This window comes from Parus major, chromosome 21, assembly GCF_001522545.3.
Source record: "Parus major isolate Abel chromosome 21, Parus_major1.1, whole genome shotgun sequence".
Taxonomy (NCBI): domain Eukaryota; kingdom Metazoa; phylum Chordata; class Aves; order Passeriformes; family Paridae; genus Parus; species Parus major.
Window position 1 is genome coordinate 1,347,805 of NC_031789.1, and position 16,258 is coordinate 1,364,062.

The 16,258-nt window shown below is 44.6% G+C and overlaps 1 protein-coding gene across 2 annotated transcripts in view; it reads right to left on the reverse strand.

The window, feature by feature from the left end:
- Positions 1 to 16,258, reverse strand: part of TMCO4 (transmembrane and coiled-coil domains 4) — a 37,012-nt gene that overhangs the window by 9,227 nt on the left and 11,527 nt on the right. For both annotated transcript variants that reach the window (XM_015648220.2, XM_015648225.2), the window contains 8 exons: positions 14,616 to 14,713; positions 13,969 to 14,112; positions 13,358 to 13,477; positions 11,962 to 12,126; positions 11,340 to 11,476; positions 9,841 to 9,925; positions 6,232 to 6,349; positions 3,307 to 3,424 (listed from right to left, as the gene is read on the reverse strand). In XM_015648220.2, the coding sequence (XP_015503706.2) occupies positions 3,307 to 3,424; positions 6,232 to 6,349; positions 9,841 to 9,925; positions 11,340 to 11,476; positions 11,962 to 12,126; positions 13,358 to 13,477; positions 13,969 to 14,112; positions 14,616 to 14,713 (985 nt within the window). The remainder of the gene's footprint in view (positions 1 to 3,306; positions 3,425 to 6,231; positions 6,350 to 9,840; positions 9,926 to 11,339; positions 11,477 to 11,961; positions 12,127 to 13,357; positions 13,478 to 13,968; positions 14,113 to 14,615; positions 14,714 to 16,258) is intronic.

A 16,258-nucleotide genomic window follows, 5' to 3' on the forward strand; every position in this document is an offset into this window, starting at 1 on the left:
ATTTTTCTGCTCATTTCAAAACTCACTTGACTGGTAAAAGATCTCTTTTCATTGCAGTGATATTTTTTGAGCCAGACTGTAATTTTTTTCCTGCAATCATCTTTCAGCCACAACAGATTGATCCAGTCATTGTCACCTCTGGGGTGGTAATTGAGGGATGTTCCCTTCAGACACCCTCAGGCAATTCCACACCAAGGAAAGAGCTTTTTCCAAGACTTTTTTCCCAGCAAACTTTGATGTTTTGTGTTGAAAATTCTGAGCAATCACTGGCTTTTGCTGGATTCATCCACTGCTGAAAACCCCTCTGCCAGCTTTACACTCAATTTACCTCCAGCAATTCCAAGAGGAAGATGGAGAGGAGTAAAATACAGAATATAACAAGAAAACCCAGGAAGCAAATGGAGGAATCAAATTCTGGAGGTCTAAGAGGACATTTAGATTGGAATGAGGGAAAATTCCTCCATGGAAAGGGCTGCTCAGCCCTGGCACAGGGCAAGGATGGAATTCCCTTCCTGGGAGGGATTTAAAAGCTGTGTGGATTTAAAACACATTTTTTGGGGACATGGGTTAGAGGTGGCCTTGGCAGTGCTGGGGGAACAATTGGCCTCAATGGTCTCTTGAGAGCTTTTCCCCCCTCACCAATTCCACGATTCTAAGATCCATCCCTGCTCTCCACTGGACTTTCAGCCACACATTGCCTCTAAACCTGCAAGTTCATCCCTGATTTCTGCTGCTGTGAAACATTCCTGACCTGTTGCTGACTCCTGAGCCTCCCTGGTGGTGCTCCTTGAGCAGTTCTGCAATATTCAAATATTAATTCTGACTGCACTGAACAAATTCTCCAGGGAACAAACAGCAATCAGGATAATCCCCTGCAGCTCCACCACTTCCTTGGTCTCTAACAGGTGCTGTCAAATAAATCCACAGAATAAATCAGCCTCTTTGTAACCATGAGGAAGGATTTTATAACTGCGTTTGCTGAGTGGGAGGACGTTTTTCTCTCTGCTTTTTCACTGACAGTCAGATAAAAACCACACTAATCGAGAGAGACATGAGACAGAGGCCTCAGAGGTGAACTCCTGTTTATACTGAGGGCTCCTAATCCTCCACTCATTTGAGGATTCTGGTGTTACCACAGCAAAGAGAACCAAGCTGTTTGGATCCAGACCAGCTGTCATTATGGATGGACCAGGAGATGCCAAAAATACTGATGGGTGCCTTTGGAGTATTTTCATGCTGAGCACCCTTGCATCAGCTATATTTATTCTTCTATCACAGCTTGTCCTTCTCCTGGCAGGACACTCACAGGGATCTCCAGCAAGGGCATCTGCAGGGGTGGAGCTGGTCTCCATAAAGTAAATACCTGTAGCTCTATATATCTCTAAATATCACTAGGTATTTTTCTGTTATGCTACTGCACTGTCCTTGCAGAAAAATTCATCTTTGCTTTCTTGCCACTTTAAAAAATATTGCCCCTGGATATTTCCTTCCCCATTCTTGCTCCTTTTATTTCTAAAATGTTCACCAGAATGCACTGGATTTCTTCCCGTGGTCTGGAAAATGGATCAAGGCAATGACACCTGCTTAACATACATTTTTCCTCCCCAAAGCTTTGCAGTGAGATGAAGGAAGTGTCAATTCCTTCTGAAGGAGAGCAGCTCTGGGACTGACTGCTGGCAGCAGGCAGGCAGGATGCAGACACACAGCCTTGGGAGATGTGCAGGGAGAAGCTCTGCAAACCTTATTCATTCAGCTGAAATGTAAATGCTGCTCCTCTGAGGGGAGGGGAGGGGAGAGGCTGCTGTGATCCAGGCAGGATAAAGTGTGCAGGGTTTTTCTGGGGGGTTTCATGCTTCCAGGAAGCAGAGGCTCATGAGGAGGAGGGTCTCTGAAGAGAGCTCAGCAAGAGAGGGGTGACATGGACTGACTGACAGGAAACATCACCCCCGTGCTGCCACTTGGCATCTTGGACCATTTTCATTCCAGCAACAGATGTCAGAGAGCAAATGAGTACTGGCAGCTCTGGGCCGGTGAGAAAATAGATGTGGGAGTGTGTGGAAATGCTGACAACCCAAAGAGATGCAAAGATGCATGGACCATGTTTTAAAACCTCCACTAAACCCCATCCTCCTGGAAAGCTCCTGTTTTGTTTCTCCAAGTGTCTGTTCTCTCTGCTCAGCACCAAGCCCTGTGTGTGCTGCCAAGGGCTGTGCACAGCTCAGCTAGCATGAATGAAATGAGCTGAGAACACTTGGGTATTTATAGGATCAGCAAGCTGGTGCTCCAGAAAATCTAAAAGCTCTTCAAAGTGCCTTTAGCTCCAGAGCAACACTGACAGTCCCTGCCAGCTTGTGGGGACACTTGGGAGGAAGAATCACAGCAGGAATGCTGACCATGGAAGTATCCTGAGCTTTGTGCTGGGCATCTTCCAGTTTGAAGAGAGCAAACAATAAATTAAAACATTAAGATATGGAAAAAACACAAAGGCATGCCCAAGATTTCTGTGGAAATGGATATACAAGATAAGTTTTCTGTGGAAGAAACAGCAATGTGGTGATGAGTTTAAGATAATTGAGCTGAATATTGCTTAGATATATTGCCAGCTGTTCTAACAGTGGCTTATCACTAATGACAGCTTTGAGGAAGCTGAATGTTTTCCAGCTATACCAGCCAATCTCTCCCCGTTTCCTGGAGACACACACTCCAAAAAGGCAGCAGGACCTGGCAAACCAACCATTGCTATCACAGAGCTTCTGTAATTCCAAACCAGTTCCGGCTCCTGCAGCCCTGGGGACCAAGGTACAAGGGCCAGGAGCCTGCCCCTGGCTGAACCTGAGCAGTGTGGAAGGCTCCACCAAGATAAGATAATGGGCTGCACCCGCCGTGCGGGCGCGTGTTTGAGATCCACGTTTCCCAGCTGCTGATCCCACCTCTCATGGTGATCCACACTCACGGGGCTCAGGACTGGGCTCTTTCCAACCCAAACCATTCCATCATCCTATGACAGCAAGGCCCTTCTAGAGGAGTAATTGTATTTCCACCATGAGATATGTCAGAACCAAGAAACCCCAAACATATCCAAGAGGAGAGGTAGATTGTCTCTACTAGGTTTGCTCAGTGTTGAGTGCTAGCTGGGCCAACAAAATCCAGAGGGAAGTGTGGAAGAGTTCTCCCAAAGCCAGGAAAGAGGGACAGTGTACCTAGAGGTGCTCTCTTCAGTCCCCAGCTTCCCCAGTGCAGTGAGTGTGGGGTTACAGTGCTGCAGGCAAAGAATGATGGACAAAAACTGAGAATATGAGAACTTACCACAGAGGAAAGGTCCACGTTCACCATCCTCCTGTCATCCAGGTCGACTGGCTGGAGGCCTGCCACGTTGAGCTGGACAGAGGAGGTTCTGTAAACAAAGCTCAGCAGCCAGTCCCCCCTGGAGGCAGAGAAGAGTGGGAATAGATCCTGTTGTCATGTGGAATCAAAGAGTTCCAGAACAGTTTGGGTTAGAAGGGACCTTAAAACTTATCCTGTTGCACCCCCAGCCATGGGCAGGGGCACCTTCCACTAGAGCAGGTTGCTCCAAGCTGATCTGGAACACTTCCAATGTGTTAGTACTCAGACTGTGAGGAGGGTGAAGTGCTGGGAAGCACAGTGATATCTGGACCAAGACCTGCTGCAGGTCTGTGTGATGCAGCAATCACACCAGCAATCACATGCTGGATTCAGGGCAGGTTCCTGGGACACGGGGGTGTAAATCTGAACTGAATCCTGATCCATGGCTGTCATCTCTTTATCTGCAGTGAGTTTAAAAATCTGACCTTTCTGTTTATGTTTGTGTTTGCTTAGGGATGGCACATTGACGTATTTCATCTTTTTCATGTGCTGATAGGTTCTCCAGCCCATAAAGCTGTAAAGGTGATGAGACCTACAACACTGATGTTGTGACATAAATATGGACAGTGAAGCTCCTGGGAGTGCTGCTGGTTTATAGGTACTGTAGAAATACATGGCTTCAGTGACAGAAGTAGGAAGAGTTCATTCCCACTCCAAAGCAGTGCCATAAGTCACTGTGACAGTTTCAGGGTCAACTGTGGCAGGAGGAGAGAAGCAAATACAAAACTCTTCTGAGCTGAGCAACAGCATAAAATCTGGGCACTGAAACACCACTGTACAGAGCAGATTGAAGTGGGACACGAGTGGGATTTGTGCTCTGTGATGGCAGCAGGTGAAATGCTCCTGGCACAGGTGCCCATTCCTGGCTACTCCTAAATAATCCACACTAGGAGTTGTAAATCTAAGCAGAGTCCTGCAAAACCTTTACAACACATTCACACTTCTCAGGTGTGGGTTCTTCCAAAAGCTGAGCCAGTGCAATTGATTTGGGTGAGGTTTCCCACCAGGAATTTGGAACTCTGCTGTTAAGTGGGAGGGGACAGCTCTGACAGCTGACAGAGTGTCACTTGTCTCACTTGCCCTGTCCCCTCATATTCCAAAGCCACAGGAGAACAAGGACAGAAGCTCAACAACTGGGCTCAAATCTGATGTCACAGGAATTCTGTTCAGTGTAATTCATCCAACCTAAATAGTTTCTCCTGAAGTGACAGAACGAGGCCACTCTTTGTACAAGAGACCAGAGAAATCAGAATTGGGTGAGGCCTTACCACAAAATGTTTATATAATCTTTCTTTCCACCTCAATCCTCACAGAAATTCCCCAAATCTCTCAGTTCCCTCCTCTAGCTGCCCCCATGTTACCTGAATCACCCTCTAGACACACACATTCTGTATTTTATTTCAACAGCACAAGGCAAACTATAGAAGATCTTTAGAAGAAAATATAACAAGATTTTTTTTTGTATCTGTGTGTTATAGGAAATGGATACACCGAGCTATTTACAGTGAAATTTCTTTTTGTAGAACACAGAGAAGAACAACATTTTCTGGGTAAACTCAGTTAAATGCAATGATTTCTGTAATTTATGGCTTCTTGGAGGAACTCAGCACTCCCAGGGAGGCAGCTTTTTATTATGGCACAGGAAGAAACACTGCAAGTGGTGTTTACATCCAGCATCCCTGAAAACCCTGGGATCCAAAGAGGACAAAAGCAACACTTTCCAGCCTAGCTGAGAGACAGGATTGATAATTTATTGTTTTAAGCTTGAATACTTTAAATTCATTTATTTAGTTATTCTTTCTAAGTGAAAACACTCTGTTAGAATCACAGTAACACAATACTTCCCCACCTTCCACGTACGTGTGTAGGCATCCATATGGATGCAAGCATGGAAAACACCAGCAGCATTTTCACCTCTCCTTGACCTGAGGGCTCACAGCTTTATAAACTGTCCTGACTTGCAGGTTCTGTGTTAATTTTCTTGCCTGATTATTTCTCAATTTATTTCCCCATGCTCTTAGTCTTCCCTGCTTCATTCCTTGGTTTTAATTTCCCCTTATCTAATTGTGCTGGTAAGCAGTGCTCCTGCCACAATTATCTTCTAAGACACAGTCATTAGGTTTGAAGCTGTCACTTGAATACTTAATAGCTTTTCTGAGATTGTTTCAGGTTTCTGAATCTCCCCCTTCTCACCCAGCAGCTCCCATAACTGCACAACAGTTGTCTGCTTTTATTTCTAAAATGTTTTTAAATGTGGTTTTAAAAGGCTGGTATTTGTTTTGAAGGCAAGCTTTGTATTCATTCATATCCTTACTAAATTTGCTACAGCTATTCCAGCTATTCTTCCTTTTCAAGTTAAATATCTTGTTCATGTGGACTATCTTGACCAGAAACCCACTCCAGATATGAAACCCTTCAATTTGCTTGAGCTCCTTCCCTTCCATTGTGATTTTCACATCTTTTCCCCCATAAGCAGCCACAAGTGAACTGCATCTTAAAGTTTTTATAAGTTCTAATTCCCATTCTTTAAGCCAGTGAATTTACCTGCTGTATTTATGGTCCTTCACACAAAGCTGAGATTTCAAGGGGCTTTAGAATATTTCAGATTACACCCACAAACACACTGACCCAGCTTTAGGCTGCAAGAACATTGTCCCTCTGTGGCCTTCCAGTGGCACAAAGAGCCAAGAGCTGCATCCAACAGCCTCCAAGTGCCTCCTGGAGCTGCCATCCCCAATGGATCTGAGGGAGAAGCCTGGAGGGACGAGGCTGTGGCACTGCTGAATCAATGTTCCATTGGGATAAATACCCCAAACCACTCCCAGGCTCACAAGAGCACACACTGACCTGCAGAAGCCATTTATGATCCTGCCTGACACCACTCTGGTGAGAGCTTTCCAGTGCTTGGCTTCTCCTTCCACTGGAGCTCCCAGTAAGACAACATCTTCAATGATGCCTTGTGAATCTGTCGAGGTGAAAGCAGAACAGTTCAGGTTTAGAAGATGGATCAGAAAATATTCTTGTATGAAGTGTGTTTGGATGTGTACTACAGAAAAGTCACCATTGAGATGGCTTTGATTTGAAAGGCAGAAACAGTGGAAAGGAGGATCATAAATAAAACTTGGCATACATCTTAAGTGTCCACAATTCACCTGGAGTTAGTAAATGTGAAAAATTGAGGTCCTCAGATGGTGCAGGAGAGAGAAGTGGCCTGGCCTCTGCCCAGAAGGATGCTGTTCAAGCAGCAAATCTCTGGGAAGGTTTGGAAACCTCTGGAAAGGTCTTTCTGCAGACTCACTGATGTGGGTTTACACAGAGCTTCAAAACAGATCTGAGAGCCCACATGAAGCATGAGGAACTCTTCCCACAGCTGATTCTTTGAAAAACATGACCTGAACACACAAGAGGAAATCACAAATTCTTAATATTGATTTGGAAGTAGCAGCAACAGAGGCAGTTGCCAATGCCCAGTGAAGATCTATCAAACTGGTTTGATTTCCTTCTGCTGTAACCTGAATGCCCAGGGCCTGATTTGCTGAACAGCAATGTTGATTTTTAAGCACAATAAATCTTCCTCACTTATCAGAGAGCTGCAGCTGGGCAATTGCAGGAGGAATAATGATGGAATGAGGAATACTGGGAAGCTCTGCTGCTTTCCTAAACTCCTGAACAATATATCAGTATCTTCCATAAATCTTTGTAAAGAGAGATGAAGCCTCTGATGCCACAGCAGTTAAATGGAAGACTCATGAGCAGAATATTCCAAATCCATACTCTGCACCTGTGGGACACCAGGCTCCACAGCTAAACCAAACTTTTGAGGGAGAGGTGCTGCCTGGGTAATTTTCAGATGTAAATCACTTAGCTTCCTTTCCCTGATAGCAGTAAAGGATTGGAGCTGCCTGCAATGCCTGCATCCTTCTCTGTGTAAATCCCCGTGCCTGACAAATCCAAATGAGCTCTCCTGGAATTATTTCTTATCACAGAGCAAATTTTGCACCAATCAAAAAGAGCAAAGAGCAATTCAATTCTGTGAGTGTAATCTGTGAGCAATAAAGCCTTGTTCCCATAATCATGGGCAATCAAAAGGAAACCCAGAGCCATGCTAACGGGAAGCTCGTTCCAACCAAGGTTCTAAATTCCACGTTCATGGTGTGAGCCAACTGAATAAACAAGCAGCTAATTCATCAGGATCCTGAATATTTGGGCAAGCTTTTGTTTCTCTAGTCTTTTGTCTAGCTTATTGCTTGCTTAGAACAAAAAAAAAATGTTTAGTCTTGGCTGAAAAATGCTCATTTTCTTTGAATGTTGACAATATAGAAACCTGGAAACAGATTACTGGCCTGCAGAGCAGCTGAGGCTAGAGATAAATGAAATGTATTTCACAGTTTGTAAATCTTTTAGATGATGAAGAACAGTAAAGTCTGCAAAAGGAGTGAAAAAAAAAATTCATTAACCATTTAGCCTCACAGAGAGTGGTTAATGAATAAGGAGTTTTATCAAGGAAAGATTCCAATCAAGTCCAAGAAGGTGAGAACAGAGTGAGATTGAGAGGCCAAAATTCAACCCTGATTAAGATGATTTCTCCAGAAAAGGTGTGGAAGAAAGAAGCTGTCCCAGCCACCATAACCAATCCTGGGAGCTGGACTTTGCTGTTCCTGGGAAAGGGAAAACACCTCAGCACATCAGTCCTGGCTGGAGGGAGAGCAGGGCTGGAATTCAGCTCCAGATGTTCCAGGGCAGAGCTGGCAGCAGCATTCCCAACACTGAGCACAGCAGGGATCACAGCCCAGTGGGACCCTGGTGACATGAACTGTGACCAGTACCAAACACCCCGTGTGTGACACCTCACTCCTGTGACACACAGCTGGGTTTCAAGGTGTGGTCTCTGCTGGTAACAGCCATTATCAATTTGCGTTAATTTGCTAATTATTTACTAAAATGCATGGGAATCACAATGAAGAAACCAGAGCAATGATCTCAGTAACGTGTCTCTGATGTCTCACTGAGACTCCAGCTTCTGCCATAATGTCATTTTCTGGAAACCTGCTGAGCTCTGGCTGCTGAAGTGATCCGTGAGGAAGTATCCAAAGGTTATTCCATTGCTTTGCAGGGAAGCATTTGAACACTCTGAGTTCCTGCCATGGAGTTTCACTGACCAATCCAACATTAGCTATTTGTCCTCAGAAATGCCACTGCCATCTGGATACAGAGCCCTCCATGTGTTCCTTTCGTGTGAGACACCCAAACCCAAACCCAAATCAGTCTCAGCTGTCCCAGGTCCCAGCTCTGTTCCTTCTGTGGTGTGCTCTGGAATGTGCCTGTGAGAACGCCTTGGCAATCTGTGCTAAACATGCTGCTTTTCATCTCACAAACAGCTCAGCTTTCAGAATTCAATTAGGGAACTGAAAAATCAGTGTATGGTGGGAGCTGTTCTGATACATCACCACGATTTCTTTGGAGTGGCAGCCAACCTTCCAGACCCCTAAGGATTTCCTCCCTAAGCTATGGGCTCGTGTCATTCCAGAGCCTGCAGACTGAAATAGAACCTGGAAATACCTCAGCCCTTGGAATTCTCACGACACAAAACTAGGGCCAGATTAGGATCTGGGTCCTGGCTCCAGTGTAACTCTGTAAGGATTATTCTGGATTTGATTAGATTTATTTTGAGAACAGAATTCCTGTATTTGAGGATTTCTGTCTTAAATCAGAAGTGAAGTTCTGGCACACAGCTGTCAGTCCTGACCTTCTCCATCCTCAATTGACTCTATATCCACCTTCCTGGACTTTACTAGACATTTTCCTTTATAAAATCCCCTGTTTATGATTTATTGTGAAGCTAAAGTTAATGAGTTAAATTGCTGCGTGGGGGGAAGGCAGGCTGCACACACTCACTGCTGACTCAACTCCAAGATACAATTTCCATCAACTGATCATAATGATATTACTCTTTCTTTTCCCCCCCTAAATTAAAAATAGAAATCTATTAATAAACAGAACCACAATGGGTAATAAATTGACAGATGGTTTTCTACTTGACTTTGGGGGAAAATTACCATGAAAATAGCAGATGACAGTGGCATTTCAGTGACTTAAATGGAAGGCAGGACTCAGGGAATCAGATAGAAGAGCTGCAGAGAGCTCCCAAGAAAGGCAAAGCATTCTCTGCTGGGATCAGGCAGTGCATGGGCAGCTCCAGACTGATCACAAATGTCACATTGTTGTTTACAGACCAAATGATTCACTGAAACCCCTCAACTGAAGACAGTGGATTTTTTTCTGCTGGACTGGGGGAAATGACAGCAGAATTTGGCTCCAAAGGCATTTAAACCTCGGGGTTTTTTAGTTTTGTCCTGTCCTGAAAGAGCCAAGCTCTGTTCTTCCTCTTGGAAGAAAAATTTCTCCACCAGGAGTAAGGGAAATAAAGGAAAATAATAGTTAGAAAGTGAATGTTACCTTTTTCCTGAGCCATCTCCTGCAGGCAGAAGTAAATGACCCTGGCACCCAGGCTGAAGCCAATCAGTGTGACAGGTCTCTGGCCCTGAGAAGGAAAGAGAGGATAAAATGCCACCAAATTGTGTTTTCTCTGGAAAGGGAGGCTGGGCTTGGGATCCCTGAGAGCCTGAGACACAGAGCACCTGCCTGTGCATCACTTTTGAAATACTGGAGCAATTAGGTTGGTTTCAAAGGGATCAGGTCTCCTGATAGTTATGCCCAGTTCAGTTTGGAGACTTCTACATATCTGAGTATTTTGTATGTTTTGATCTTCAGAAAATCAACTGAAAAAGAAATCTAAGGATCAGAAGTTACAACAAAGCTGATGTTTCAAACAGAACCAAAACAGATGCTGTAGTTGGTTTGAAATTTCCAAATGAAAACCTTATTCAAGGAACAAAATTTGCCTAGAAATGTTTCAATACACAGAAGAAGGAGCCATAACACAAAATACTGACTGCTGAGTGACAGCAGCAGCATGCAATGGTTATAAAAAATGATGTGGCTTTTAAGCTCTAAGCTTTTATTTTGGACAGCTTAATAAGATTTTCTGTAAGATTAAAGGGAGCCTAATCCCAACATCAATGAAAAATGTTTTTTGTAATATCCAGGGAGCAGGTGTGTGATGGACACCCCAGACATCTCATTAACTAGTTTTAGACTCTCCAGCACACTGGAATGTGTGTTTTCACAACAGCAAATGCTTAACAGGCAGGAACAAATGCCCCATAGCAAAAGAAAGGGCTTGTATGAAATTAAATTTTATTGGATTTCTAGGATTGGGTTTTGATGAGAAATAAAAGTTTGTTCCACCTGTCTGGGGTCACAGTTCCCCTCAGGCTCCTCTATAATCTGCAGTGACTGGTGTGAGACAAACACATGGCCAGCAAAAACTAGTGCTGGCCCAGCAAATGATGGCAGGGGCTCAGAAATGTCTTTTTTCAAACCTTTTCAGAGAGACTTCTGTCACTTCTGTCAGATACCAGCCCGTTCCCCTTCTCTGTAGGCAAAGCCATGGCTCACTGGGCATTGGCTGCTGCCCACTTTTCTCTCAGGTTGTTTTGCTGGTGCCTCTTAATGATCAATAAATATTTTTAATGCTTTGTATTCTCCTTTCCTTCTCACCCATTCTCACCTCCTGCTCTCTGACTTCCTCTAGGTGAGTGGGCCTGGCTGTTGTGACATGGTTAATCCATTTATGACCCGGATCTCTTCTTCCTCACTGAGAAAACCTTTAGGTTAAATGGAACAAATCCCAGCAGGATTTCTCTGATCCACTTGGGACCTCGTCCTTTTCCCCAGTGAGCCAGATATCTGCTGGTCACCTTCATGCAGCACTCTCTGAGTTTTTGTTTTATTCATTTTTACTCTCTAGAAAGATACCATTTAACCAGTAAAACTTCACCTCCCTGGGCCAATTCCCTTCCAGCTGTTTTTCCTGGATAATTGTGGCCAGTTACCTGCTGTCTGCTGAGCAGGATGTGAGCAAGGTGTTTGCCCACCTCGGCAGAGCGATGCAGACACACTCCCCAGGGGTTGTCAATGACACTGGCAACAGTCAGGAGTGATGCTGGCCAAGTCAAGGCTGTCACAATCCCTGCAACACACAGAAATATCTTAGAAAACATCAAAACCAAGAGAGTTCACTGAAGTTAAAGGCTAAGCCTAGGAGTTTATGTCATTTCCAGTTCTTCTTTCCCAATAGCTGTGCTGAGAAATGTTTTGCTGGACTACAGATAAGAGAGAATCTGATGCTCTGGCATGGGGGGGTGAGTGTAACCTGTGTGTTGGGACGTTTCTGGACAGCAGTAAATGTGCAATAACAGGGGGAAATGAACAGTCACACGTGAAGGAAGGTGTTTCCAGCTGTAACTTTAACAGAGTGATGCAATGACATGGTGGCTCAGCAGTCCAGGAAAGCACAGCTCAATTAAAAGTGTGGTAAAGGAGGTTCTCAGGTCACCTCTGCTGGGCAATGCCAGCACTGCCTTCTCCAAAACATTCCTTCTTTAGGAAAGCTCCTTTAACACTGAAACTGCACAAGAGCCACTCAAGCAGATCCAATAGGATTTAGTTTCTTACCTGACAAGACAGTGAATTTTAGGGCTTCTTGTGCCATCATGTTCACAAAACCATTCAGAAGGGAATCCAAGGCGTTGCCAAGCTCCATCAGGTACTTGGATTCCCAGGCCAGGCAGTACTGCTCACTCGAGTGCAACATGCTGCTCCACGGGGCTGTGAAGCTGCCTGGAAAGGTTGGAAAGATGGAATTAATGTTAGGAGAGAACACAATGGCTGATTCCTGGCAAGAGGAGCCAAACAGAGGATCAGAACAGAACCTGCAGGACACTGGAATATTCTAGCAATGCTATTAATGACAGATCAACACTGAAGGGCAGAGCAGAACTGCCATCTTAATTAATTAAAAATCTACCACACTGTTTCTTCCCCAGACAATGCAGGTTAAGGCAGCTGCTGAGCAGTGACACAAGATCCCCACAGTGGTCTGTCTTATTTGGCAGCTCCAAAATCACAAAGTGGCAAATTCCATAAAACTCCTGTCCTCAGTCCCTCTGTTTGAAGGAGTGTGTACACAGACAGACACTGCTGTAAGGAGGAAAATGGATGACAACCCTAGTTTTGCTCTTTAAAACATCCTGGCAGATTGCTAGTTATGGAAGAAGAATGTGTGTCATCTGTAACTCCCTTTTAAGGGCAAACAGACACAAAAAGGTTCCTGGAGGGACACACTTGCCTCTCTAACTGTGCCTGGGAGCCCTCCAGCCCTGAGGATTTGGACCTCTGGCAAGCAGACAAAGAGAAAAGCCAAAGCACAGCACTGCAAAGTGAGAGAACTTCCCTGTGACAGCAAAGTGCTGCCTGGCAAGTGACAGGGCGAGACATCCTTCTGCATTAATGGCACCCAGAGTTAATTATGGTGCTCCTCAATAAGCTGGCAGCTGTTCAGTCAGGTTGCTGAGCACATTAGCAGACAGGTGACATATTTTATATGACAAGCTACATTGGAAAATAAGAACTACAGACCTTTCAAGGTTTCCCCTGTAAGTCATCTCTGGAGTGCTGTGCTTAACAGGATTTACTTGACAGAACTTTCTTGCCAATAAACCTCACTAGCTGGCAGATACAGAGAGCAAAAACACACTATTTTCTGTTAATTCCTGGAGGATAAACATAAGGTCTCAGAGACATTTCATACTAGTGCTGGCAGTCATCTCCCAAACAGGCCTTTTCTGGCAAAACCATGCAACAGTTCCTAACAGAAACAATCCTGCTATGGCTGCTCCCAGTCCTGCTCTCACCACCAACTTAATGCCCTCTTTCTGACAACTGATGTGATTCAGTTAACATGCTATGGAAATGTGGGGCAGACATGGTGCTGTGTGAGCACAACACAGCCTGGACTGGGCCACAGGCACAGCTCTTGGAGCTCCTCTCAGCTTCTTCATCGTGTTCTTACCATATTTGCCAGTGCACAGCCATCCAGTGATTGCTATGGTGATGTGGAGCTGCCTCCCTTCAGTAAGTGGGAGGAATTCAAACTCTTCTATGGCTCCCACACGTTTCTTCATTTTGTATCCTACACACAGCCAGGAAGAAACATGGCTCAGAGATGGCACAGAAAGGACACCCTCTGCTAACAGTAGGAGTTTGTTAAGAAAATAATTGGGTAATCTGGAGAGGGTTTTTTTCCTTTCCAAAACCCTCAGTCAGCCCATGCATTACTTATAGCTTGGTAAGAAGCCAACATGATCTTTCTGAGCTTGTGTGATCTGAGGGAATCCAGCAAAAGGTTTTTTTTTGCTCTAACAGCTGCTTTTCTCCATGGCAGCATCTTTCTAACCCAAAGCAGCAAGTTTTCATTTCCTACATTAACCACACTCCAAATATTTTTTCCCTATTTGCTCACCAGGGGCTACACAGTACCTTAATCAGCAGAGACCAAAATCTCATGGATTACACCTCAAATCGCTTCCCTCACTCTGCAGAGAGTTCAGTGGGGTCATTAATTGTGTTTGTAGACACGATCCTGTGTCCCAGGGAATGAGAATGGTGTGGCCACTCTCTCACCAGTAAGACCAGCTCCTGCTGCTCCAAACAGGGATGCCATGACAGCAATGCCAGCAGTTGATCCTAAAGCAGCTGCTCCAGCACTCCCGATGATCGTGGCAGCTCCTGCAGCCACCAGAGGGGCAGCCAGGCCTCCTGTCAGACCTGAGGATGCAGAAAGGGATATCACCAAACTATTACTCCTTAAAAACCCCAGGCAGGCATTTCCCTGTGCTGGGAGAGTGCTGCTGGAAGAGCTTTTTGCATGTGCAATAAAGGGGCTTCCTGAGACCCTCTCCAGACCCTGAATTTCTGCCCAAATTCTTTGAATGACTTCAGAAAAATGAAGAATAATTTCAAAGTCAAAGGAAGACAATGTGGTGACTTGGGGTGAGCTGTATTCTGTTTGCTCAGGAAACCCTGATCTAATCTCACACTTTTGATTTCAGAAGATCTGATCCTCTTGTAACATAAGAGCAAAGAAGGAGTTTTCTCCTAGTTTTTAAGGGTGACAACCTTAGTTTAATACTTCCCCCAGCTAGTGAAGGAATAGATTTTCCAGCTAACTCTTTCATGCTTATTTTTGTGGGGCTGAAAATACTTTTCTTGGAGTCAGACCCCTGTCTGTCGCTGGTGCTGTGTCCCCAGAATGCCAAGGGCAGCCTCACCAATCACTGTTCCACCCCCAACAGTCGCCAGACCGATCAGCAGGTATCTCTTCAGCTTTCTCCTTCTTTCCTTCTTTTTTCTTGAGACTTCTGCAGTTCTGTGGGGGATTAAAAGTACAAAAACTAAGGGAAAAGCCCAATGGGTAACAATGCTGCATCAGAATCTGCTTTTATTCTCCTTGGTGTAACTTCCCTCCTGGGAACAGTAAAAAGGAACATGCAGGTGTGGACTGTGACAGCACACTGAGATTTATGACACATGGATTTAGAGACTTAAATTGAATGGATTAAATGGACCACAGATTTAAATTGAAACGATTTAATTGCTGACAAAAGCCAACAGATATTACTTACTCAGAAAACCCTTCCTAATAGGGCTGAAGCTTGTAAAAAAGAACAAAAAAGAAAGAAACAAAAAGTCAAAAGCATTTCATTAACTATATGCTGCCTAAGTGTCTTAAAAAACCACAAGAAAGCTAAGGAGAAACAGGGAAAAGTGTTTGGAATAAAAGGGAATATGGATAATTTGTGCTAACAAACAGAGATGCAATTAAACTGTTTTCCAACAGCAGTGTTTACTTTGAGCTGCTTTCTAATTGCACATCACAATATAATAATAGGAATTAAACACAGTCATCAGTGTGCACTTAAGCTGTATTTTAACAAGCTTATCAGAAAGAGCTAAATAAACCTAAAAGGAACAAATACCAATTATTAGCCACTACTTTTGATTTCTCTCCCATGTCTTTGCTTTCTCTCTTACAAGAAGTGCTTCAGCTTCAGTGAGAAGTGGGAGAAACAGAGGCACGAGTTGTTTCCAGAGGAAGGTTCCTTCTGGGCTGTTTACACAGCACTTAATCCAGGCCTTGAAACGTGACAAGTTATCTTGCTTCCAAACTTGGATATTTTCCCTGTTAATCCTAGCCTAATTTTGGATTTTCATTATCCATATAATTGCTTAATCCTTCCTGGAACCCCCTAAGCAGACTGTAATTTTGATTAGGACAATTTTACACGAGTCCCAGACAATATGCAGCTCTGTGAGGCGCAGCAGGAGGAGAATGGAGCTCAGTGGGTGAAATCCCTGAGTCACTGCACTCACTGGCAGAACTCCTACAGACCTGCACATCATAGAGACCCTCCAAAAACCACTGCTCATTACCTTATCCAGCTGCAAATGTGGTGTCTGCAGAGAGCAACACCTAATTTGAAATTCTGCATAACCACAGCCACCTCTGCAGCCCCACGGACAAAGAAGTGTTTGGCTATCAGAGAATCATGGAATCTTGGAGGCTGGGAAGGATCCCCAGGACCATCAAGTCAAAGCTGTGCCTGATCCCCATTCTGCCACCCAGCCCAGGGATGGGGACTCCACCACCTCCATGGGAAACCCCTTCCAATGCCTATCAGCCCTTTCCATGAAGAAATCCCTCCTGATTTAACCTGAACCTCCTCTGGCGCAGTTTAAGGCCGTTTCCTCTCATCCTTTCAAAATGCTCTGCTTTGTGGCTTAGTCACCAGTCTGAATGCTTGGCTTTGGATAAAATTGCTCCTGGAGTTCTTTACACGAGTGCTGCAGCCAGGCTGTTCATACCTAAGCTGGCAATACCCAGCAATTTCAGTTCTACAAGAGCTTCATCAGC